Genomic DNA, 27,290 nt, shown 5'->3' with positions numbered 1-27,290 from the left:
TTGGTGTAGCAGCTGTTATGGAAAGAATATGGAAGTGTCTCAAAAAACTAGAAATAGAATGGCCACATCATCCAGCAATTCCTTTTGGATATTTATCCAAAGGAAATGAAGACACTAACTTAAAAAGACATATACATGCCTTTGTTCATTGTAGCACTATCTCAGTGATCAAGGTATGGAAACAACGTAAGTATCAGTGTGTAAATGGATAAAGGAACGGTGGTTTTATACGTATACAATGGTGTATTATTCAGGCATAAAAAAGAATGAAATCTTGTCATTTATGACAACATGGATTGACCTTGAGGGTATTACGCTAAGTGATGTAAGTCAGGCAGAGAACGACAAAGACCATAAGATCTTGCATGTATCCACATACATCTAAAAACATACATCTAAAAAACAACCAACCAACCAAGCTCATAAATACAGGTTGTAATTCATTCATTTTCACATAATATTCTGTATTGAGTATGTCACAACTTATTCAATCTGCTGACACTATTTGGACTACCAATTTTCCAATTTTATATTACAATGCTGCTTTTAACATTATTTCACATGTCTCCTGGTGTGTATGTGCAAATCCATCTCCAGGGTCCTCCTACCCTTTCCCTTCACACGAAAAATGCTTAAAATCCTTTTAATCTTCAAATTAGGAATTTACCTTAAAGAGGTCTAAAGGATCTTTATGGTTTAGATTTTGTGACGTGTTTCCTGAGGTCATATGGTGATAGGTACAAAAGTTCACTTTTCCTTGTTAATATGGGTAATGGTGATTAAAGTAATCAGACATATTACTACATTACGTATTTCTAATAGAAGTAATTTTAGAATTTATCTTTTGAATTCATGGCATTTTTGTGGCAAACTTGAAAAGTAGTATGTTCATTTTCTCTGTTTTCTTTCTGGGATATAGGACGGTGCAGCAAGGACAGAAGAAGGGCCCCTGAAACTGCTGAGCTAAATCCACCTTTATCCCCAGACTGAAGCTTAAGCAATGACCTCATAGAAGAAAACCGCATGCTGTGCTGAGACCTCATTTAGTCTTATTTATACACAGTCTCATGAACTCCTAGAAGATATAAATCAGCATTTTAAAAGAATTAGAGGGGATGCAACTATTAAGTAAAATGTCAGTATGAGAAGAGGTATTGTACTTCTGCAAGGAAGGATAGAGGAAAAAGAGCCCACCTGGTGGACAGGCCACTTAGGGCAGTGGAAAGCTCTGAGCTAAAGGGCCACTAACCTGGCTGACAGAGGCCATGAAGGCCTTACTGGGAGTTCATAGTACAGTAAATATTCATAATAATGATGACCTTGGGCCATCAAGCAGTGTTAAATTAGATTTCTTGATACTGTACAGCAACTTAGGAAGGTGTTGATGCATTTTTTAAAGATTTGATCTTTGGAAGATTTTGAAACCCATCAACCTGCTAAAATGAATAAGCTGGTTTCAGGAATAAACCTCTCAGCTTTTCAGGCTGAACATTTTGTTGTTAAGAATGATTAAGTGAAAGTTTTTGAGCTTACAGTACTACTGTTCTAGTGAGGTCATGAACATTTTCGAAAACCAGATCCTCCATTAATCTGATAATGCTACCTTAGTTAAGTTATTGAATACCTTTCATTTCTGATTTTCTCCCTTAAACATTAATTACTATGAATGTTATACCAGGAGAACAGTTTCTCAGAAAGATTTAATGAATCAGCATTTTAAAAAAGAATGTGTAAATACAGTTTTTATATACTTCCATAGTATATAAAAAAACAAAATTTGAGAGAGAATCATCAAAAAGAATGAAGTGGGATTCCTTCATTTTCTAGAAAATATTTTAAGGCTGGTATTTCTCTGGCATGCCTAAATATTTCATTTTCCTGTTTACCAAAATGCTGTATTTTGATATGTAAAAAAAATTTGCAAGCTAGACTTGTGCTGATAGACTTACACAGCTGCCCCCAAAGGAAAAAACTTTATTCTTGGCTCAGAGTAAATGTAGACATCCCCAGTTAGTTCATAAAAGGTAGAGTTTGGAGTTGCTGAGGAATATAGCTGCCACAGAAAAGATTCTCTTACCTTTTCAGAGTGGAGCGAAGAATGAGGGAATGAGGCAAGGTACAATGTGTTCACAGGTTTAAAGTATGCAAGTCATTTGAAAAAACATGTTAGTAAAGGGACAGAAATGAAAGAGAAGGACCAGTTGGATTAGTAAAAGATGCTGCTGTAGCTGTCATTTATCATGTCTTCACTCTTCTCTATTTTACAATCCTAACATTTGTACGTTTCTGAAGCAGGAAAACAGATTCCTTTAGAGATTAAATCTTTTCCAATTTCTAACTACCTTTCCATGTAAAAGATGCAATTTTTTTTCAATTTCAAATAGCAGTCATTCATATTCTGCCAAAGAAATTAGTTTGAACTATGATGAAACATTTGCTAAGCTAATGTGTGTCATTTACAAATGTATGGCCATTTGTCTTTTCCTCAAAATTCCAGAGCCTGTGAAAAATAGCCACATAACTCATTTCTCAGGGTTTTTTGTTTGTATTTTAAACTGTGGAATTTTCCTGGCAGTATATCCAATATATTTATATTTTAAGCAATTAAGCAGCTTTTATAAGTCTAACAACTCTGATTAAAGAAGTAGACCCTCTATCTTCTGATTTATCTCTTCTGTTGTTGAAGTACTGTATTTTTGTCTGCATTTAATTTATATGTGATTTTAGTTTTATTAAGCAGTAGTAATCAGTCATTGGATCATATATGGGTTGCCAGTTATTTCTCATTATTTTTCCTCTTTTAATTCCCATTAAAACCTATTCTAGAGTTACTCTTGTTTCATCATTTGATGCTCAGTATTATGTGGGCAATATGTAAATAAGTTCCCTTTTCTGAAGAATGGATAATGTACTCTCTTAAATGTGGGTAGGTATTGTTGCCTCCAAATGTGTAGATACTTGGGTAGCTATTCCAGTTGCCTGTAAACATCTTAGAAATAAACTGAAGAAAATTTAAATACAATTAAGTTAACTCTTAAGTACAGTCTTGAAAGTCCATTATAAACCAAAGAAGAAGCATTTGAGACAAAAGTCTAGGTTTTCATCACATATTTTAAATATTAGTATATATATTTTGGTTGCTTTTGACTTGCTAAAAGTTTAGAGTTTGAGGATCTATGGAGAGATCTACAAGAATGCCCTTAACCTGAGTATGAATAGAATAACAGATCCAGAGCTCTGAAATACTCTGCATGATGATATAGACATTTAGGAAGAGCATCTATTGCCCTTTTTCAGGTTCTCAAGGGATCTATGACCACCCCTTCCCCCCACCTCCCACCTCAAAAATAGAAAGAAGGTAAGGGACCACCGATCTAGTCCTTTAGCCTCCTTTTGCATGTATGAAAATGAGGCCAAAGACTCGAGGTCAAACAGTTAGTTAAAGTAGCAGAGCTGGGATTAAAACTCAAGTCTTTTTCCTGGGTCAGTTCTCATTCCATTGTACTGACAGTCAGTCCTCAGACACATTATTTTGATTCTAAAATATATTAAGCCACTGTGTACATAATTGCTTAATTAGCACTCTTGCACATTTGAAGCCATTTAGGTTTATATTTCTTGTTTAAAATGAACAGTAGTAAAAAATTTGGCATTGGAGTTCTCTTATCTATTTTAAATTATTCTTAAAAATTTAAATTCTAAAGTTTGGTAACATCAGATCATCATTATTTATAAGCAGCTTTATTTGACAACTATTTGATACTGGAAAGAAAATTGTGATTAGAGCCTGGGCCAATACCTGCATTTTCCTGACTCTTTGTATAATGTTAACCATCACCACACCCAACAGAAATGCTCTCCTAGGCAGAAGTGGAATATATCTCTTCATTTACATTATAAAGACTTCTTTCAGAAGAAATAAAATCAAATTGTTATTTAAAGTAGCATGTATGTATTACTAGTGGCACTTGAGTGAAATTTTAAGAAAGTCACACACAGGGTTATATTTATAATAAGAGTTTAATTCTCACTGATTACTACTTCACATGTCCTTCCTGGGTAAGGCACTTAGATAATTTGTTTTCAAATTTCACCATCTTGCTTCTCACACTAGAGCAATTTGGTAGAATCTTCAGATTTCATTTAAACTGCCTACTAAAAAAAAGTTTACTTTTTCATTCATTCATTTATTTGGTCACCCAATAAATACTGAGCATTTGTCATGTGCCAAGTACTGTTGTATGTAGTTCTGAGTGTCACTGGGATCTTAACAGTCACTCTTTTATAGGACATCACATAACTGTTTCTTTGCATTATGGAATAAACTCTAATGCAGGATTTGCATGTTAGATTCTGTCAGGCCCTCAGAGAGATATTTGAGCTAAGCCACTCATGTTTTGAGGGTTTGGTAGGTAAAATATTGTAACCACTTTACTTGACCACTATTGGTAAACTGTGTGAAACTCTGGTTAATTAAATACTTATGGATATTTCTAGTTGAGAGAATGTCGGATGAACTTTTAAATATAATGTGGTGTACATACAACATTGGTGGGCTTCCTTTTGTATTGCATTATAAGAAGATTGATTTCCAGCAACAGGCATCCTTTTCCCAATAAATACTTGTTTCTTTCATGGTAGGTGGGAATATTGATGATGGGGCATCTCCAGCCTTTAAGCCATACTTGTTAAGGTTGGCTTAAACTCCTGGAAGAAGTCGTAAAAACCTGTCAATTGGTTCATGCTGATTTATGATTTCTAAACTCTCCATCGAGCCTTCTGTTTTATCAACTCTACTGTTCATCTTGAGCCGTGTTTTCTTTTTCATTTCCTTAGCTGTTCTAGACCTTTTACTACCATTCTTCTTTAAAATGCTAGTAAGTAAAGTTCAACAGGAGTCCCTTTGTAGTATGAGTTTAGAGCTCTTGCCATTCTGAGGTGCATTCTGAATATCCAGAAGGTTGGTGCTGGATGAAACAATCTAAACCTATATGACTTTAGGGAACTCTTTCCCCCCTTTTGATAAATACCTGTTAACATAAATAGAGTACAGTTTGGGAAATGGGGATCTATACTCTGTTTTCTTATTTATTTCTGAATTCAGCTCTGATCTGACTTCTTAGTTATCCTTTGTTCAGACCCAGTGCCTTCTCAGAACTGGAATCCTTGTGGTGTTGATGGATGAAGCCTTGGAGACGAGTACATCAACTGTTAGCAAGTTAGGAGGCGTCAGGGGAAGGAGTACAGCCTTTAGGTGGTGGAGGCAGACAAGATATGATTCATTCATTTTATTTCATTTCATTTTTAATGGGATTTATTTTTTATGTTTCTATAGTATTCTATATTTTGTACATTTTGCATAAAGTTCAGCTGTATTTATATGATGAGATTGTTTTAGATTAGATTTAGATTTTAAATAACATAGCAAAAAGATATCATGCCTTAAGAATCTCAGTTATAGGCAGATGGCTAAAATTATGTTATGTAGATGTTTACTTGCTTTTATATTGAATTTTAAAGCTAAGAAATTCTCCCCATATACCAGTGACATATATGTGACTGCAGCTGTAGCAGTATTTATCCTTTTTCTTACCTCTACTCTAAGCCAAAGCTTCCAAGTTCTTTGAGATGACCATTGTTTCAACTCTGTGGCAGCCAGGGCAGGTCAAAGGTTCTGTGTGAGCGTGGCAACTACCATCCTTCGTCTTGTCACAGGTCTCTCCATTATTGCTGCCTACCTCCATAATTTTTTAGAAATCATATAATATAATCTGTCTCTCTTATTAATACATGAGAAAAGAAGAGGGACAAGAAATTGTAAGCAACTTGCCCACTGGGCTAACATTAGATAATTGTTGAAATAGAACCAGAAACCCAGGTCTCTTTGCCTTGAGTGCTATAATCCATCTTTTCCTCTGGAGTGTGGCTGAGCCATAGGAAAGTTGAACATCCATGGGTTAAGGAGAGCCTGGGGACAGATTAGTGGGCAAAGCAGCAGTGAGACCTTCAGTGTGCACTTGGTGTGGGGTCATTGCCAGGCTCCCAGAACATGAGCTGGACCTCATTTATGTGGCAGATTTTTTACTCACGAAGACCTTGAGAAATTTTTCGATTTTTAGTGAAAGCACTTTTTTCGTATAATATGTGTTCATTGTAGAAATTTTAGAAAAAATACTTCCCCCACACCAACCAAAACAAGGAAAATGAAATTATCATCTTAATCACACACTGCTCCCAGATATGGGCAAGAATGTCTTAGTTTCATCCACATTTTGAACAGATGAACTGTCTCTTTGCTTCTGTCTCTTTGTACTGAAGAAAAAAGTGTACCATGTAGACAAGGTGTAACTACATCCACTCACTGTTCTTAAAGACATATAGATAGAGCAAAGACGATGTCTTCGCAGCTGGTTCTCCTCAGACAGGAAAATGATGGTACAGCCCTAGCAGGGCTGGGGTTCCTTGGAATTGTTGGAGAGTTAGGGAGTTCTGACTTCACTCTGCTTGTCAGGCCATAAATTACCAAAAGTGAAAAGCTGTGGTCACTTCTTCCACAATAAGACCTGCAAGTTTCTTTATTGTTGTATAACTTTCAGTAGGTCAATTGAGAGACAGGATGAACTTGAACTATAAAACAACTTCATATAAGTTGACATGGAAGGCAAACATTAGGGATAATACAGCTGTTACACATTTTAGTAGAGATCTCCAAAGGTGGGAGTGAAAAATGGCTTACTTGTTGAAATAAAGTTATTTTGAGGCAAAATGAAGTCTTAAAAGTCTTAGAAGTCCCTTTCCTCTCTATTTGGAATCAAACCACATTTTAAGAATGTGCTATGAAAAATAGGAACAAATAAAAAAATGACAGTTCTGTTAATTTGGGCATATGAATATAGAATAGAATTACTGCAATAACAAGAAACCCCTGTCTATTACTGTAATGAAATGCCACATGCTTTTGGGAGCTGGGCATCCAACAGCCTGTACACTCGCAGTAGGGTTTTAGTGCTCATGTTGCAAATGCCAAGCTTCCAAGAGCATGTGACATTTCTATTACAATTATGGTGATAGCCAAGCCAGCATTCCGTAATAGGAGCATTCCTTGTGGATTACATACATTGTGAGGTTTACTCCTTACAGCAGTCCTGCAAGATAGGTATTATTAATTTCGTTTTCTAGATGGGAATATCAAAGCTAAGTTACTTCCCAAGGTCATTTAGATGAGAAGTATAGGAGTGGGAAGGAAAACTGATCTTGTTTTTAGAAGGTTCTAATTCTCTCTCAGTCCTCCCTCATCTTGTGTTACCCTGCATATTCTGTTGCCTCTGACCTTATATAGGGTACACTTTGCCTTAGGAAAACATATGGTATTAAAATAGTTACCAATATATTTTTTCATTAATTGGATTGTTTTCAATACACAAAGAACCTTCCAATTATGAGGAATCCCATGGGACATTGTAAAACAATCTCTTTGTAAAATAAATACTCTCTGATTAATCATTTTTTAATTTTTAATTTAGATTTTTAATAAAGGTCTTAGGATGATATATCTATAAGTATTAACAATTATAGTAATACATCTTTGTTATTATAAAAAAATTTCATTTTTCTTAATGCTCAAACTAATTTCATATTGAATTTCTTGGACTGGGGAGCATTTAGGTTACTTAATAAGCTATAAGTTATATACATTCTTTATCACAAGGCATATGTTCTTCACTGTTCTATTTACTATGTTTGCTTAAGTATGTCTGACTAGAAAAGCCTTGTTTAGGTTGTAATTCTAATCACCTAAGTCCGTGGTTCCCTGGACCAGCAGCAGTGGCCACCTGGGTGATGCCGCAAGTCCCAGCAATCTGTGGTATAACAAGCCCTCCAGGTGATGCTGAAGCACGTTCCAGTCAGACAAGCACCAATCTGTATGTTCCACAAACCAAGAATATGAGAGAGTTTGTGCATTCTTTCATCTCACAACTGCTTCTTGAGTGTTTCCTCCAGGACAATCCTTTGCATTGGAGAAGCCACAGACCTCTGCTGTCTCAGATTAGACCTTTGCTTCTTACACTTACAGTGTAAGAGAGGAGTGGACTCTGAGAAGTAGTCTTAAGTTTAAAGTATTCTGGGCTTGAGGCCAAAGCATGTAGTTATTTGTGACTTCTACAATACAGGGTGAGCATCACTTGGAAGAGTCCCATGAGTTCCTTCATTTGGCATGTTACAAGGGCTTGGCCTATTCTAAGAGCTGTTGCTGGATCCTTGGGCTACAGAGATGAACAGTGCCCTGCCTCCAAGGGTCCTAAACCTTAGCAGTGTTAACTGTCTGGATCTGTTGATTTGCCTCCTTTCATCCTCTCAGTCATTTATGTGTTGCTGTGGAAAGATGATTTGTGCAAGTTTATCATTTGGATTGTAGAAAACCCATGTTCCTATCAGTTCCTTATCCAGTGTGTTCTGTTGCTCCCTCTCTGAGAGAACCTCTTTGCCTGTAAGAAGGGAAATATGATGCCTATGTGAGATTCAAGAGTATCAGAGCCTGGACATGGGGTAAGGCATTAGGAATCAGTTAGGGCCAAAATGTGGGAGCTCATATGGGCACTGAGGATTCCAGCTGGAGCTTTGGGATGTGGATGGAGGAATCTGATTCCTGAGGCCTGCATTCTCCCCTTCTGGGTCTGAGCACACTTTTCTCCTTACCTCTTGGCTTTGGTAAACAGAAACTCCATCACCTCTGGCCCTAAAGCAAACAGCTGGGCATTTCTGAAGGTTCTTTGGCTGTAAACAACAACAGGAAATAAACAGGTAAAAAGATTTTTCTGCCCCCTCCCCCATTCAGACCTGGGTCCTGGGAAGTAAGGCAAAGGTGTGTAAAGGTGCAAAGAGTTGGTCTTTGGGCACCAAAATGTTCTATAAACTGAATCTGCATTTCAGAAGTTGGGGAGCCAGGTGAGAAACCAAGTGAGCACTGCTGTAGGGGTGGCGGAGGGGGCCGTGTGGACAGGTGGGGAGCCTGGTTATCTGGCCTTGCGAAAGGGAGAAGGCCGAAGAAACTGCTTTGCTTGTATTAGACAAGGGCAGCATCAGAAAAAGTGGAATTTAAAAGATTGGGGCAAATAATTTAAATTCCTAAGCACCTTGTGACTTTACACTTGCACAGATAGCACAGATAACTCAGATGCTACTTAAGGTGTTTATCACCTGCCTTGGCTACCCACCTAGAATCTGAGTTTAGGCAATGGTTGCTCCCCTCAAATATTCATGTTCAAATACAGAAATACACTCTGGAAAACTACTCATGGTAATGGTGGTGGTGGGGAACCCTTATGCACTTCAATATTTAGGATGACGCAGAGTGATGTAATTTTTTTTTTTAATTAAGGGCATTCATTCCCCTTAAACTAATGCTTCTAGGTGATGATTGCAGAGAACTAAATTAGTGAATAAGTGTCTTTTCTTAAGAAATAATTTGTAAATAGCTAATGCCATTCATATGTAACACGGTTATTCTGATCATATGGATCCTTGTATGAAATGGTGCAAGAATATACATTAATGAGAAAAAAATGATACTAAACAAGAATGCCTCTGGGAACTCTTGGTTGGGCCCATCCAATGCATGCTCCGTAAATTTTTATGTTGTTTATATGGTGTGCCGTGGTTTACAGTCTGCTCTTTGCATTAATTTCCCATTGTCTTTCTTTCAAATATTAATGAAGTGCAGGAGTGCTTCTATTCCAAATAGGCATTTTTAAGGTGGACTTAAAAATAAAGCTTTTCCTTTTAAAAATAATTTTTTGAAAGAAGGAAACAGTTTCATTAGTGATTGCCAGCAAAAACTAATGTTTTTCTATAAACTGTTTAAGCTTAGTATTAGGAATTAGGGCTAGAGGATTTAATTAGCCAGCTCAGAGAATGCAGTCTCTTTAATTTAGGATTTCCCTTTGAGAAAATTATGTAGCTGAAGAAGGAATATCATATTTTAGACAAGTTGATTTTTTAGTTGAGTTTATTGCCTCCACAAGAGGCCCTTATTGTATTCATACTGCTGAGTTGGAAATTGTGCTTCATTTGAATTAAAACTTTTATTTTAAAATTGATAATTGTGATATGACATATTGGATTGTGTGCAGTAGCTCTCAGAGTTAGGAAGGTGAAAGTTTTTTGGGGGGTAATGATTCATTTAGTTTACCAGGGACATAAAGAATCAGGTATTGGTTATTATACATTTAGCCAATGTAGTGGGTTTAGTTAACCAATTAATATTTTGTTACAAGAGTGTTAAATGTTAACACTTTTGCATTTTTTAGACTTAGATTTATAAAAATACAAAAAAGTCTCACAACCCTTGCCACTCTTTCATCCATAACATTACATTGCCTTGGTTTCTGTCTTTAATTTCCCTAGGGGTTCTTTTTATTTAGGAAAAGGGTGAAAGATGTATTTGTTAAGTACTACACCAGTGCTTCTGTTAAATTCTTTTTCAGCAAAGAATATGTTACTTGAGTGCCTCATGGCATGGGGTGCATATTTTTCTGAAAAGTATGTGCCCTGAAAAGAAGTAGTTTTTAGTGTGTATTTTATGCCTACCAGTTTATTTTAGCTTAGAGATTTTCTGATGCTTTGAGTTTGTAACCATTTTTCAATTAATGGAATACACATATATACGTATATATGCACAAAATAGCCACTCTAGAAAATCCTTTATGTATGTTAAAACAGTTGTCTTTTTAGTTTGCTGTCATGGGTCTCCTTGTGCTCTTTAAAAATGCAACTAAAATTTAACTTTAGGTATGGAAAATAAGCTTTCAAAGTTATTTTAGAGTATCAGGAACTAAATACTTTCTAGAAACCTGAATTAATCCTCAATATGAAATTAGTATAGACTGTGTGAATATGTATGTGCTGATGTATGAGAAACTTGCCCCTTCAGTGTTTGTCTGCTGATTCTTAATAACTGCTGACCTCCTGAAAGATCCTAGTGCAAATTATGCCACAGCAGAGATGATTTGGAGGAGTTATTTCTTCCATTCCTCATCAGTACATTAAATAGCAGTTCTTCATCTTTATGATCTCACTCTGAAGTATTGAGGACCCCACCATCCGTTACCTATGAGGATTATAACTATTGACACTTACTGTGCTTGAAATTAAAGCAGAGAAAAATTGAAATATGTATTTATTAAATGAGAGTAATAAATAATAAAGTCATTAACATAAATAACATACCCTTATCATAATAGCTGTAGTTCCCCAAACACTAAATATTTTCATGGAAAAGATGGCATTGTTTAACATTTTTGAAGACCTCTGTAAATGTTTGTCTTTACAGAAGAGAGTTGTTTTTTCTATCTTCTTCATGTTCAGTCTGTTGTGACATATCCTGTATCCTCTGGAAAATGAAATGTATGCTCAGGAGAGAAAATTTAAAAGGTCGATGTCTAGGTATAATTATGAAAAAGTTTGGACGTTGTGGGTCCCCGAAAGGGTCTTGGGGACCTCTGTGTGTCTCTAGACCACACTTGGAGAATCTGTGCATTGTAACATTTTAGAAATATGTATGGTTACTAAAATGAAAACAAAAACAAAAACCTCTCCCATAATATTTTTTTGGTTTGTGTATGAAGGTGACATATTCACCAAATTAAACTGCTTGTGTATTGGCAGAACTTGGAGGGATCTGAAGAGGAAAATAGGGAGAGAATGCTAGATTGAGCAAAGATATAAGTGACTGAAGTTTTTGGTTTTGTTTTCAAACAGCTGTGATCCTTCTAGTGTTGCCTGACCCACTGACCTCGGACATTCTCAGTGGCCATGCTTATTTTCCAAGCCACTTCACGAGTGAAACCCCTCTCCCCACAAGATTCCAGTAGCATAGGAAAAAAAGTGTTGTGGACAAAGGGAATATATCCAACACCTCTCCCCTGTTTCACCAGCTGGGAAGGGAAGGAAAAGGAAATAAAATTTAATGAGCACTTTTACTATGTGCCAGATGCTTTACATATGTTATTTCATTTTAATTCCCAGAACAACCCTAGGCCGTATTTCTAGCAACATTTTGCATGAGTAGAGCAAGACTCAGAGAGGTTAAATAACATGTCCTGAGCACACAGCATTTAGGTGACAGATCCTGATGGTAATCAAAGTCTGTTACCACAGCGTGTACAACAACTATGCCTTGGTTTTTACTTTTTCTTCAGCTCCTGAAGCTTGAGAATGTGAATACTAATGTTTTATAGGGCTCTGTGGTGGCACAATGATAAAATAGTTTGCCCTGTGAAGTTTGCTCTTATGGGATTAACTATTTTAGGCAGGTTATGCTTTTTAAAGTCAAATAAGCATATTTACAAGAAAAAGTTTACGTAATTTCTTCAGCATTAGTCCTTTGGAAATAAAAGTTAATTATCCATCTTTTACCGTAGAGTGCTGGATTGCCCCTTTTGTACCCTCAGTTCTGTCATAGAGAATAGGTAACTCTCCCAGAAGGAGATTTTTGCATCTACAGCCCTAAAACAGCTGTTCATGAGGTTTTGTAAGAGCTCCAAAAAAGCAAAATTCTATTCTCAAGAATGTTACTTTGCTCTCAGTCATCCAGTACCTAAGAAAGAAGACCAGCTGGGAATGGAGAGGAGGAGTAGGGGAAGGATATCATATCCTCTAGAGACTGTTGAGGGAAGAATATTATCCTTGCTTCTCCTGTGTATGCTCTGGTGTGATTTAGGACCCACAGAGAGTGAGCTGGTGACATTTCAAAGGTTTCCTAAACTGGAGAGGCCAAAATACATGACTGCACAATCCTGAAGTGAGGCTTGATGGAATTCCTATATATTGACCCTCAGTATTGCTTAGTCTGAAAAAGTAATGTACCAGCCGTCCTTTGTGTGAGTGTATGTAATTTTTCTGTATTTGAAGTAAAGCCGTTCACCTCTAGCACCATTAGCCAACCTAAAAGTAAAGGGAAGGGAACCACCCAAAACAAATAGGCCTCTGAGTATTAAATAACTGCTGCAAAACTAGCCAAATTAGACGTGCAGCTGACCTGAGAGCAAAGAATTTTCTATGGAAAGAGCTGTCAGTATAGGAGAGGATTCTTCGTGATAGTGGGTAGTGGAGAAAAGTAACAGAAGAGCCCACTTAAAAAGCACTGTCACCTGTAGTTACCTATTCTAAGAAAGAGTTGCCCCACTTGATTGGTAGCACCATGAATGGTTAACCGATTCAGGTGGCAGGGTAGAACGTAACGGCATTTAGAAATATTTCCAACAAAAATAGTTGGACTTTTTAAAGGAGTTTGTTTGGGTACTTGAAAGATAATCTTGAATTGCATGGAAAATGAACATTCATGAAACACTTTCATCTTTAATATCAGATTAATGAAGTGCGCTCTCAAAGACATGTGTATGTTTATTTGTGCTGTTACATGTCTATTGAATTAAATTGTTTTGGTGTTCACAATACTTGATAATTTGCTTAAGAAAAAAACTTAACAAACTGTAAATATTCAGTGTAACGAAACTGGATAATATGTGGGTTTTCCCCCCAGCATAATTATGTGATATCAACATTCAATATAGTTTACTTCCTTCTGACTTAAATAGGTCAGATGAATAAAAAAAGTCATTTTTGCAAAACTGTTTGAGGACTTCATCACTTTTCCTAAGTGCCTCTTTGATAGTTAGGTTTGTCTCCTTCAAAGCACCTGTTATGCTGTATTAGCCTTACAGGCTAAATACTAGCTAGTCTGAACTCACTTCAGATCCTGATTGTCTCGCTTTGCCTGTGATTGGAGTTCTCCAATAATCACTTCCATGGAGAAACAAATATGTTGACTTGGTGGATAAGGAGAAATGTGATAGTGTTAAGTTGGGAGAGATTGATTTCAAAAACCATCATTTCATCATGACTATTTTCCTATCAGTGATAACTGCTTCCTTTTTACATATGTGTATGTGACAGGTGGAAAACATCGAGATCCCTTGCACTAAATGTACAGAATATACTAGGCAACTTTCTGGACTCTCTCAGGACCCATTGATTTTTGTTTTTTTTGTCTTTCTCTGTGCCTGTCCCATGGATTTTAATTATTGTAAGCTTATAATGCATCTGGTATATAGGAAGATAAAACTGCCCTTGTTATTGTTAATTTTTGAAATTTTCTTGAAGTGTTTACTTGTTATGTGACTTTCTACATGGGAATACACATTAAATTTTTTTTTAAATATCACATTTACTATATCTTTTCTTTAATTGTGGCTTTCCGAAAGACTTCTTAACCAAAAGAGAAAAAGGAGACTGGAATAGCCATTCTGAAACAGGGATAATCTCTGAGGAAGAGTATCAAAGGTTATCATATTATAATTCTCAACATTTCTTACTGTGAAGCAATAATGGTAACTTGTTTTTACAAAATGCTATTTTAAATTGATTAAATTAGGTAAAAATTATAACAACACTTTTCTCTTTGTGTGCCTGATATAAATTATCAAGATGAAGTTATATTACTCTGAAGGATTTTTTTTATAAGGCAAATATAGAGTTTCTTCCACCTCTCTGGCCTGATTCTCCTCCCTTGGAGGAGATCCTAAGTAGTGAGACAGACAGGTGCCCCACATGTGAACACTAGGCCTCATCTGGCTGCCATTCTGTGTCACACCTCTGCAGCTCCATATGCAGCACCCCCACCCAGAGTTCCCACCTGGTAAAGATCCTTTCCCTTGTGGATGAAGGGGAGCCCGAGGAAATAGTGGTCTGCTCAATGAATTTTATTCGAGTAGCATAGATAGTGGAACGCTGAGATACTATAAAAGGCTTCATTTTATAGTATTCAAATTTCTATCAGGCACTCTAAATTCTGAGGTAAATCTGTGTCCTGGAAAATACCAGAAGAATCCCCTTAAGGTTTATCCCTTGCCTGTGAATGTGGCTTTCAGAGAGGGAAGGTAGAACTGAATGGGTGTGCCAGAAAAAATTCAGGATAACCTTCCTACATATTTAGGGGAAAAGAGCGAGGAGGATTTGTCTTTTGGCCAAACAGGCCAGGAATGACTGGGGACAGTGGTGGTGGGATGCAGTTCTCAGCTGGTTACAAGCTGTAGCTGGAGTTATCTAAGAGGAATTGTTGCCTGTGTGGGGTGAGTCTCATCTCTGGATTTTTATAAGCAGTAGCCAAATGGCTCTTGGTCTGGGAGGGTGTGGGGGATTCCTGTGTGGTCCTGAGTGTAAGCTGCCAGGCTTCTAAGGCCCCTTGCCACTTGGTGATTTTGTGTGCTCGTGTGTGTGTGTGTTCAACAGCCTTACATCTGTGTCAGCTTTACTCCGAATGATATGAAAGAAAATAGTCATTGTGAGTTAATTAAACTGCGGTATGTGTGAGATTCAGTGGACTTTGCAGTTCCACCAGCAGACACTGCTCACAGACATTGTTGTATGGCGCATATCTTACGTGTGTTATGAAAAGAATTACTAAATAAAAACACTCCTCTGGCCAGTGCTTGTGAAAGGGGCCCCTTAGAGTTGCAGTGTTGGTTGGTTGGTTGGTTGTAGTAGTGGCTACGTGGAATAAAGGTGGATAGAAGGGGGGAATTTGTTAAGAAGAAAGCTTAGCTAGTTTACTGTACTTGAAGAAGTTAGAAGAAGGAAGACAACCACTGATTTTTTTTTTTTGTCAGGTGTACCAGACAGAGAGTATGGACAGTGATGATGGCTTATCAGTGCTGGGTTCAAACAATTTCCTGTAGGTGTGAAGGTGGCATGCTGCAGTTAGGATTTTATATGGCTGTGGAAAACACTTCAGCAAATACCATTTATTTTTACCTGTAAGGGGAGGGAGCAAGTTTGAGTGGCCTGAATGTTTTTACTTGAAAATAAAAGCTGTTGTCTTTTTTTCTTGATGCTATCAAGTACTATATGTTTCAAAGAATTAAGAGTATTTCATAGCATCTCAGTGCAGAAGCTAAACGCTCTTCTCCTTTTCTTTTACGTAGGCTTCCACTTGAGTGGCACAGTGACAGAACCTGCAATACAGTCGGAGCCAGAAACTGTTTGCAACGTGGCCATCAGTTTTGATCGTTGCAAGATTACCTCAGTGACCTGCAGCTGTGGAAACAAGGACATATTTTACTGTGCCCATGTTGTGGCACTGTCTTTATACCGCATCCGCAAGCCAGATCAGGTCAAACTGCATCTTCCCATTTCAGAGACTCTCTTTCAAATGAATAGAGACCAACTACAAAAGTTTGTACAGTATTTGATCACAGTGCACCACACAGAAGTTTTGCCAACTGCTCAAAAATTAGCAGATGAAATTCTTTCCCAAAATTCAGAAATCAACCAAGTTCACGGTGAGTACAGACATTCATTCTATAGATTTCTTCTCTGGATTCCTTTTCATTTATAAATTAATTTCTTCTCATAAAAATGAATTAAATGTGAACTAGGTCATTAGTACAGTTCTTAGGTAGCTGAGATAGAAAGTTTAATTTTGCATCCTAAAACATTACATCCTGAAATGTTTTTGAAGTATTTTGTACATTCTGCCAGATACCAAGCCTTCTGTGCTAAGAAAAAGCTCTCATTTAGTTTGGCTTTCATACTTATACATTTGGTGAAATTTCATGAAGTACTAGGTATGAGTTATAGAAAGTACTTCTTTAATTCACCCTTGTCAGCTGTTGTACGTAAACTGACTTGTGCATACTCAGAATTTTATTTCATTTTCTTTTAAAATTTATTTTCCATGGCAGGAAGCTTCTGACAGGATGCCTCATACTGAGAAAACAAATTATTCCTAGAAAAATATTAGAACTTCTTTAGAGAGAGTTGGAGATATGACTGTCATGTATAAGATATCTCAAAATAGGTTTCTTTTCAATATTTTATATATTAAACATGTCTCACACATTTATCAACTTTATTTTTGTGCATTGCAGATATGTTAACTCATAAGAATTTGCACACACACACACACACACACCCCGTTCTGAGAGAAATCTTCTGCATACGTGGATGTTTTATTGCCCTTGTCTAGCTTGGATTAACACATAGTCTACAGGCACACACCTGATCATCTACAATTGCTCTCTTACAACACTAAACTATGTTTTCTACCTTTATCTTGTATCTACCTACCACTTCAGCATTTTATTAAAAATAATAATAATAAAGAGAGAAATGTTGTATCCACATATAAATCAAGTATAAAAATCAAATGAATATTCATATTTGAACTGACTATTTATAGTTCATAATGCATGATCAAAACCAAAAGCCTCTGTGATGACTGCCCTTGTAATGGTCACCATGTAACTTATTCACTATGTAAGAATTTGTTCTCCATGTAAGAACTTGTTCATTATGCTTCAGAAGATTGGAGGCTGATGAAAATTAGGCTTGGGGTGGATTAATGATTGTGCATTGAGCATTGACCCCCCTATACAGAATTTTACTGTTGTTAACAACCATTTGATCAATAAATATGAGAGATGCCCTCACAAAAAAAAAAAAAAGTACACACTTCCAATTGTAAAATAAATAAGTAACTGGGATGTAATGTATAGCATAAGGAATATAGTCAAAATACTGTAACAACTTGGTATGGTGATAGCTGGTACCTAGAATTATCATGTATATAAATGTTAAATCACTGTGTTGTACACCTGAAACTAATATAATACTGTGTGTCAACTACCCTTCAATAAAAAAAAAAGGAAAAAAAAAGAATTTGCAGCTTTTCAGAAATACACCCACCACCTATTTCACATAGTACTTAATAGCAAATAAATAATACTGTTACATTATAGTTTGCTGTGCTTTTAAAACATTTAGACATAAATTTTAAGTATTTAAAATATGTTGAAGACTGAAGCACAGTCTTGACTAAGCAGCTCAGGGCCTAACCTTTTTTCATTTCTTTAGTTATATTGATTTGCGATAAAGGACCAGTCAGTTGTTCAACCCTCTTTTAGGTTTTCTTCAAAGTCATTACTTGATATAGCAAATACAAATGTTGAAAGAAAGCAAGTTTGAGATCATTTCTTCAAAACTTGTGGAACTATGAGATATGCATCCAGAGAAGTGTATAAAATTTGAATGTGCAGATTAACTAAAAGACCCAGTAAGGCAGGAAGTTGACCACACTCAGCACTAGAGAGAGTTCCCCATCCCTCCTCCCTGTGACAGGCGTCATTCTCCTCCCCATGGTAACTATTGGTTGACTTTTATAGTAATCACTTTCTTGGTGGTTTGTGTTTTGTTGTCATCATTAAACATTGGTTTAGTTTTATCTGATTTTAAACTTTATGTATCTGACTTCTTTCATTCAAAATCATGTTTATAAGATGTAGCCATATTGTCTCAGGTACCTATAGTTTGTTTCATTGCTGTAGAGCAGCACTGTCTAATAGAAGTGCGATGGGAGTCACATATGTAATTTAAAATATTCTAGTAGCCTCCTTGAAAAAGAACTAAGTAAAATTAATTTTATTTTATCTCAATATATTAAAAATATTGATCAAAACTTCCTATTAATATCACAATATTCATAAATGCCAATTCAACAAAAATATTGGTATGTTTTACCTTTTTTTTCTTATTAGGTCTTTGGAATCTGGTGTCTGTTTTACACTTAACGCACACCTCTCAAGCCACACTACAGCCACACCGCAAGTGCTCAGTAGCCACATGTGGCTAGTGTTACCTTATTGGGCAGCACAACTTAAGAGTATTCGTGGTATGAGAACACCAGTGTTTGTCCATTCCACTGTTGAATGGGCCTTGTTTTGAAAACAGTTGTTGTGAACATTCTTTTACAAGTCTCCTGGTGCCATAAGATACTTCTAACATGGTTTTTATGTCAGAGGATAATCTGCATAACCATAATTCTCCTAGTGCTCCCCATATCAGGCTCAGCTTTATTAAAGTAGCTATCATAAGATGTATAAAGCATTTTACTTGGTAGAGTCTGCCAGTGTTAAATAACAGCCTTGTAAACAACTTTCTGCCACAGAAGTACATGCACTGAAGGACCTTTTCAAGTAGGCTTCTGCTCTGTCATATTATCTGTCTCAATCTTGCTGCCTTGTGGAAATTCAGGCCTGCAAACAGTCATCTTAGAGATTTCTCAGGAGCCTATTTGCGGCTTCTTTACTCAATTGTTAAGTGGAGGCAGAAGAATAGGATATGTAATTTCTTCACACTTTCATGCATTCTCTTTTTTTTCTTTCACTTTTCTAAATTTATGTAATCCATTAGGGTCACTTTGTTCTTTGAGTTTTAGTTTAAGCACAGGTCCACACCAACAATCAGTTGTTTGTTCTGCATTTGTCTTCCCTGTTTTGAAGGATAACAGCCCCCAAATTTCTTACCTAAAAGCTTTTTTCACATCCATTTCTGTGTTGAAATAGTGAGACTAATGAATCAATATAAACTAAAGTTGGATGCGAGAATATGTTCACATGGCATTGCATTTCTTCCAGAGTTTCTAAAATTAGAAGAAAACACTATCTGAGGAAATATCAAGGATGGAATACAGGATAGCTTTAGACTCAATGTAATTTTCAAATAACTTTTGTCTGAGAACAGCTTCACAAGAGCTGTGAACTTCAGCAGTTTATCCTGCCAGCTTTCTCTCCACTTAATTTATCATCAGATTTGCTCCCAGCCTGGAAATGGGCCAATTACATGAGCTGCCTTCCTGCCTTGCACTCTGCAGTGACAAGTGGTAAGAAAGAAGAGAGGTGTAGGAAGCAGGCCATGACCTTAAGTGATGAAATGGGAAATCTGCTCCCTGCTGGGTCTTATTTTAACTGTTAGGTTGATGGTTTAGTAGGAGTGGGATTAAAAATATTTTGCACTTAGTTACTTGACCTAAACATGGGCCCACCTGCCTCTAAACAACTGTATGTAAAGCATTCTCTAGTCTGTTTTTAAAGCAGGACTCTTTTGGCATGTTTTGTGTGTGGATATTTTTCCTTGAGAAAGATGTTTTGAACATGAATATTGGGAAGAGTTAATTTTTCTCTAAGGTAAAGCACTTTTACGTGGCTAGATAGATAGGGATAATACAGGATTTAGATTCAGTTATCTTAGTGTAGGTATCTTAGATTCAGTGAAGTTTAGCTTATCCAAATCCTTTTTAGAAAAAAGTCAGTTTACAAGTAAATACAAACTATGTTGGTAACAATAGGTTTTTGTTCTTTCTTGTGAACTTATCCTAAAGCTTCTTAAAATTCTATTAGTTGCTTTTTTTATTTTGAAATGCTTTATTTTTAAAAAACATTCTTCTATTTTTAAAAGAATTTTGTCCTGAGGAATTAAAAGCTTTTTCAAGTCTGTTTCAGGCACATTATTCCTCACAATTTCTTTGTAAGGTAAGTATTGCAAATTGATAATTGCAGTAGTTTAAATATGAAGAAACCAAGGAGAATAGGTTAGTGATGTGTCCATGGTCACAGATTGAGTGAAGGTAGTGGGAATGTAGACTACCTTAGTAATCACAATAGTTTGGTCCTTGTTGGTAGACTTTTTTTGCATTTCAGTATGTTTACATAAAATTTCCCATACAATTTTTTTTTTTTTTTTTTTACAAATAACAGCTTTTAATATTTTGTCAGTCTTCTGTCTATATATTTGAAAACAACACAAATAATGTGTGCACACACTCTCCTTTATAAGTGTATAGGTATGGATGGGAGACATCACAGACAAAGCTCAAATCCTCTCTGGGATCACTTCTGGTCTTGCTCCCTGTCCACTTCTTTAAAGGCAGCTGACACAGTTTTGCTGTGCATCCTTTGTAAACCAGACAGTTTTGGGTTTCACATATTGTATTAGTACCTGATACAACCAACTACCTGAGAGTACCTGGTAAAAGACCTGGTAGCAAGCCGCCCCAAATTAGTGGCTTAAAAGAACAAGGGTTGTCTGCTTTGCTAAGATATCTGAAATACAAGCAATGCTCAGCAGGGATGGTTCATCTGTGCTCCACATGGGGTCAGGGGTCAGCTTGTCTGGGACCTGGAGGGTCCACTTCAAGGTGGCTGGATCAGATGGCTGGGAAGTTAGTGCTCACTGTTAGCTGGGAGTTCAGTTGAGGCTGTGGGCTGGAGATACCTGTTCCTCTCCATCTGAATCCCTCTGTAGGTTTCTGAGCTTCCTCATGGCACGGTGGCTAGGTTCTGAGAATAAGTGTCCAAAGCCATATAATTTTGATTAACCACTGTACGCTCAGTATGGCTGTAAGATAGTTAATGTTAATGGTCCTCCAAGGAGACTGCTGTTTGTAGTTGTGCATTTTTTAAGCAAAAATTGTTTGCTCTTGGTTTTATATTCTAATAAAACTCTCCAGCTTCTATATTTTTTTAAAAAGAGGCTGGTGTCTTTTCTGACTACTTACTTACCTCGAAATTTACTGATTTCTAAATGGTTAACTCCCTCTCTTAGTTTGTTCAACTTAGACTTTTCTGGTCTTTTTACTTCCCGCTAAAGGAGATATATTGTATAGATTGATTTGTGTGGAGTCAAGAGCAGTGAAATCTGGTAGGCCTAGAATCCAGTACTGTCTCTGCCGCTAGTACTTGTGTGACCTTGGGGAGACTCATTTTTTTCTCATATTTAAAATGGTTATAATCTCTGACAGTATTGGAAGAATTTTAATAATATGATATATACATGTGTAATAATGCTAGTAGTAAGGTAGTTGAGTACCTCATGTTGGGTATTCATAAGTTCTCATAGTTAAGAAGAAGAGTGAAGAAACCAGTTGGGGGATGGATGATATTAGGGGTCCATCAGACATTTTCATTTGTTTGAGCATGGTTCTTGTGAAACAAACACAGTAAATTCCATTTATGCCTGCATATCCTGCTTAACTTGGCCTCCAAGTGCCTCTGTGTCCCGACTGTCTTACATACCAGTCCATTCAGGCTCCCCCAGATGATACCAAACAAGCAAGCAGGCCTGCTCAGCAATCCCATGTTCATTGTGTCGCTTATTGTTACTTGGTTGAAAGCTCCATCAGGGCCGAAACCATGACCTGGGTATCTTGACAGGCTCCCTAAGGACAGTACTTAAGGAGTAATAGGTACTCCCAATTTGTTAAATAAAAAGTAACCCCATCATTTTTCTTTCCGTTTTGTTCTTAATAGCAACTTAGAGATTTATTCTTGTACAGGTTCTAAATCTAGCAGTAAGTGACAGTTGGAGTCGTTTGATGGAGGCCTCACGTTACATCTCTCTTTTGTTTCTCTGCGGATGGTCATGTTCACTGTAATTAGGCTTATATTAGCAACTGGTTTTTTTTGCAAGTATCCTAGGAAGATAATTTGGTTATTACAAACATATCCTTTCTATTATTGTGAAACGTTTTTGGCATTGACAGTTGATGAAACAAAGATGTGATCTGCTGGTGATCAATATAATTAGCAAATACATTCTATAGGGAGAATTATTAAGTTCCTTTAAATGTACTATCTTCCAAGTGGCAGTAGTGTGAAATTTAAACAAAAAATTTTTTTAAATGACACTGCCTGTTAGAAAAATTTATCAGTAGTATAAAAAGACAAGTCCTCTGAGGGCGGAGACAAGATGGCAGCATGAGTAGAGCAGTGGAAATCTCCTCCCAAAACCATACATATTTTTTAAAATACAACAAATACAACTCTTCCTAGAAGAGAGACCAGAAGACACAGGACAACAGCCAGACTATATCCACCCCTGTGAGAACCCAGCACCTTGTGAAGGGGGTAAGATACAAGCCACGGCCCAGCGGGACCCAAGCGCCCCTCACCCCAGCTCTGGGCGGGAGAGAGGAGTCGGAGCGGGGAGGGAGAGGGAGCCCAGGACTGCTAAACACCCAGCCCTAGCCATCTGCATCAGACCATAGACACACAGTGCCTGGTGTGCTGGATACTAGGGAAACAGGACAGTAAGACCTGTGAGCGGGTCCCTGCAGCCGGTGCCCCTGGGACAAAGAAAAGTGGGTGCTTTTTGAAAGTCTTAAAGGAACAGGGACCCCACAGCAGGACAAAAGCATCCTGGGACACATAGCCCAGCAGCTGGGAATCCCAGGGAACTCCAGGCTCCCTAACCCCCTGGGTGGCAGCACAGCTTGGAGGACCCTCACGGCGATAAACAGCCTCCCGCTTGTTTACCCTCCGACGCAGCTCCATTATATTGGAGCAGCGGACTGAGGCCGGCCACACCCAGAGCAACCATGGACCTTAACTCCACAGCAGCCAGGGAAGAATCAGAGGCCCGTCTGTGCGCAGCTGCCCAGCACAAGCCACTAGAGGTTGCTGTTCTCCAAGGAGAGGAAGGCCACAAACCAGCAAGAAGGGACGTTCTCCCAGCCGACACACACGCCAGCTCCCCACAAATACCTCAATCGCCATGAAAAGGCAGAAGAATTTGATACAGACCAAAATCACAGAGTTAACCCCTGAGAAGGTGATAGACCTAACCAATCTTCCTGAAAAAGAATTCAAAATAAAGGTCATAACCATGCTGATGGAGCTGCAGAGAAATATGCAAAAGCTAAGGGATGACGTCCGGAGGGAGATTACAGAAATGAAACAATCTCTGGAAGGATTTATAAGCAGAATGGATAAGATACAAGAGGCCATTGATGGAATAGAAACCAGAGAAAAGGAACACATAGAAGCTGACGCAGAGAGAGATAAAAGGATCTCCAGGAATGAATCAATATTAAGAGAACTGTGTGACCAGTCCAAAAGGAACAATATCTGCATTATAGGGGTACCATAAGAAGAAGAGAGAGAAAAAGGGATAGAAAGTGTCTTTGAAGAAATAATGGCTGAAAACTTCCCCAAACTGGAGGAGGAAGTAATCGCTCAGATCACAGAAGTACACAGAACTCCCAACACAGGGACCCAAGGAGGACAACACCAAGACACATAATAATTAAAATGGCAAAGATCAAGGACAAGGACAGAGTTTTAAAGGCAACTAGAGAGAAGAAAAAGGTCACCTACAAAGGAAAACCCATCAGGCTATCATCAGACTTCTCATCAGAAACCTTACAGGCCAGAAGAGAATGGCATGATATAGTTAATGCAATGAAACAGAAGGGCCTTGAACCAAGAATACTGTGTCCAGCACGATTATAACTTAAATATGAAGGAGGGATTAAACAATTCCCAGACAAGCAAAAGTTGAGGGAATTTGCCTCCCACAAACCACCTCTACAGGGTATTTTAGAGGGACCGCTCTAGATGAGAGCACTTTTAAGACTAAACAGATGTCATTAGAGAAAATAAAATCACAGCAAAGAAAACAGACACTCTTAAGAGATATTAAAGAGGACACTAACAAATGGAAACTCATCCCATACTCTTGGCTAGGAATAATTAATATCGTCAAAATGGCCATCCTGCCCAAAGCAATATACAGATTTGATGCAATCCCTCTCAAATTACCAGCAACATTCTTCAATGAATTGGAACAAATAATTCAAAAATTCATATGGAAACACCAAAGACCCCAAATAGCCAAAGCAATCCTGAAAAAGAAGAATAAAGTAGGGGGGATCTCACTCCCCAACTTCAAGCTCTACTACAAAGCCATAGTAATCAAGACAATTTGGTACTGGCACAAGAACAGAGCCACAGACCAGTGGAACAGATTAGAGACTCCAGAAATTAACCCAAACGTATATGGTCAATTAATATTTGATAAAGGAGCCATGGACATACAATGGCAAAATGACAGTCTCTTCAACAGATGGTGCTGGCAAAACTGGACAGCTACATGTAGGAGAATGAAACTGGACAGTTGTCTAACCCCATATACAAAGGTAAACTCAAAATGGATCAAAGACCTGAATGTAAGTCATGAAGCCATTAAACTCTTGGGAAAAAACATAGGCAAAAACCTCTTAGACATAAACATGAGTGACCTCTTCTTGAACATATCTCCCCGGGCAAGGAAAACAACAGCAAAAATGAGCAAGTGGAACTACATTAAGCTGAAAAGCTTCTGTACAGCAAAAGACACCATCAGTAGAACAAAAAGGAACCCTACAGTATGGGAGAATATATTTGAAAATGACAGATCCGATAAAGGCTTGACGTCCAGAATATATAAAGAGCTCACACGCCTCAACAAACAAAAAACAAATAACCCAATTAAAAAATGGGCAGAGGAGCTGAACAGACAGTTCTCCAAAGAAGAAATTCAGATGGCCAACAGACACATGAAAAGATGCTCCACATCGCTTGTCATCAGAGAAATGCAAATTAAAACCACAATGAGATATAATCTCATGCCAGTAAGGATGGCTACCATCCAAAAGACAAACAACAACAAATGTTGGCGAGGTTGTGGAGAAAGGGGAACCCTTCTACACTGCTGATGGGAATGTAAATTAGTTCAGCCATTGGGGAAATTGTATGGAGGTTCCTCAAAATGCTCAAAATAGACATACCATTTGACCTAGGAATTCCACTTCTAGGAATTTACCCTGAGAATGCAGCAGCCCAGTTTGAAAAAGATGGTGCACCCATATGTTTATCGCAGCACTATTTACAATAGGCGAGAAATGGAAGCAACCTAAGTGTCCATCAGTAGATGAATGGATAAAGAAGATGTGGTACATATACACAATGGAATATTATTCAGCCATAAGAAGAAAACAAATCCTACCATTTGCAACAACATGGATGGAGCTAGAGGGTATTATATGCTCGGTGAAATAAGCCAAGTGGTGAAAGACAAATACCAAATGATTTCACTCATCTGTGGTGTATAAGAACAAAGAAAAACTGAGGGAACAAAGCAGCAGTAGAATCACAGAACCCAAGAATGGACTAACAGTTACCAAAGGGAGAGGGACTGGGAGAATGGGAGAGAAGGGAGGGATAAGAACGGGGAAGAAGAAAGGGGGTATGACGATTAGCATGTACAATGTGGGTGGGGGAGGAATGGGGAGGGCTGTGCAACACAGAGAAGACAAGTAGTGATTCTACAACATCCTACTGTGCTGATGGACAGTGACTGTAATGGGGTTTGTGGGGGGGACTTGGTGAAGGGGTGACCCTAGTAAACATAATGTTCTTCATGTAATTGTAGATTAATGATAACAACAACAAAGAAAAAGACAAGTCTTTGTGGGCTCCCCACTCCCAGCAGCTCCCTGCCTTAGACTCCAACAGCTCCCTTATCCCCGCAAGACAACCACTGCTGATGGTGTGGTTTGTAATCTTTGACTCAGCTTCCTTCGTGCATACACACATGTGTAATTAAAAATAAATAACATTTTTCTGTAGTTTGCTTTTTTTATCTTAATATTCTTGAATATCTTATGTCAGTACAAATAGGTCTGTTACCATTTTAAATGTTGTTCGTGTTCCATAGTAAGGGTATATTTAACCATTAACTTACTGAATGATTCTGAAGTTGTTTTCATTTCCCCCCTACTATATGCAGTACTGCTGTGACCATCCTTTGTGTGCGTATGTGCATTTGTGCCAGTACTTTTGCATAATAGGTTTTTAGTAGTAGAAATCCAGTACAAGTGGTATATGCATTTTGAATTTTGTAATTACTGCTAAATACCCTCCTGAAGTTATTAGTTTAACCCTTTAGTTTTAACCAAAACTTGATGTTTCCATATTATTTAAATGTTTTTTTAATTGGTGGAATATGTGATCATGTACAACATGGTTATCCTCACATGAAAACACACTTCACTTTAGCAAAAGAGAAGTTATCTTTGAACTTAAGGCTCTTAATTTGGAAGAATCGCCTCTCTAGCCCATGCAGAATTTGCTAGGGGGTAACACAGAGACACCCAAGTTACTTTCAGCCCAATACCCATCATCCTCTCTATTTTCACCTCCATGTCTGCTTTCCCTCACATGCTTTGTTACCTCTGACACTGTCCTGGCTTTCAGAACTCTCCTCGGATTGCAGCCAGCTGTCATCAGTTTCCTTGTCATCCCTCTCTCTCTGAATTCGCCCTATGTCTGTCCCTGTTGACTAGATGAGCTTATTTCCATCTCCCCTCAAGTGGGTTTCTATACCTCCCACTTTAAATATGTATAAGAGCTTAGAAGTTAGCCTAAGTTAAAATACTGGTTTATGTTGCTTTCCAGCTCTTCAGCTGGGGGCAAGTAATTGAGTCTCTTCAGGCCTTTTTTTGTCTTCTTAGAACATGGACAATTAAGAGTGCTTATTTCATAAGATCAGGAGAGTTAAAGGAGTGAATCTGAGGTCCTCATACCACCATCATTGTGATGTGGCAGTTGACCTGACTCTTCATGGCCAGTATAGAGAGTTGA

At 37.7% G+C, this 27,290-nt stretch overlaps 1 protein-coding gene across 1 annotated transcript in view; it reads left to right on the top strand.

The window, feature by feature from the left end:
• Positions 1-27,290, top strand: part of ZSWIM6 (zinc finger SWIM-type containing 6) — a 183,676-nt gene that overhangs the window by 95,525 nt on the left and 60,861 nt on the right. The window contains exon 2 of the mRNA XM_017680528.3: positions 15,981-16,337. Within this exon, the coding sequence (XP_017536017.2) occupies positions 15,981-16,337 (357 nt within the window). The remainder of the gene's footprint in view (positions 1-15,980; positions 16,338-27,290) is intronic.

Source organism: Manis javanica, chromosome 1 (genome assembly GCF_040802235.1).
Source record: "Manis javanica isolate MJ-LG chromosome 1, MJ_LKY, whole genome shotgun sequence".
Lineage (NCBI taxonomy): Eukaryota > Metazoa > Chordata > Mammalia > Pholidota > Manidae > Manis > Manis javanica.
Note: the sequence above shows the minus strand (reverse complement) of the source record. Positions and strands in the feature narration are given on the sequence as shown.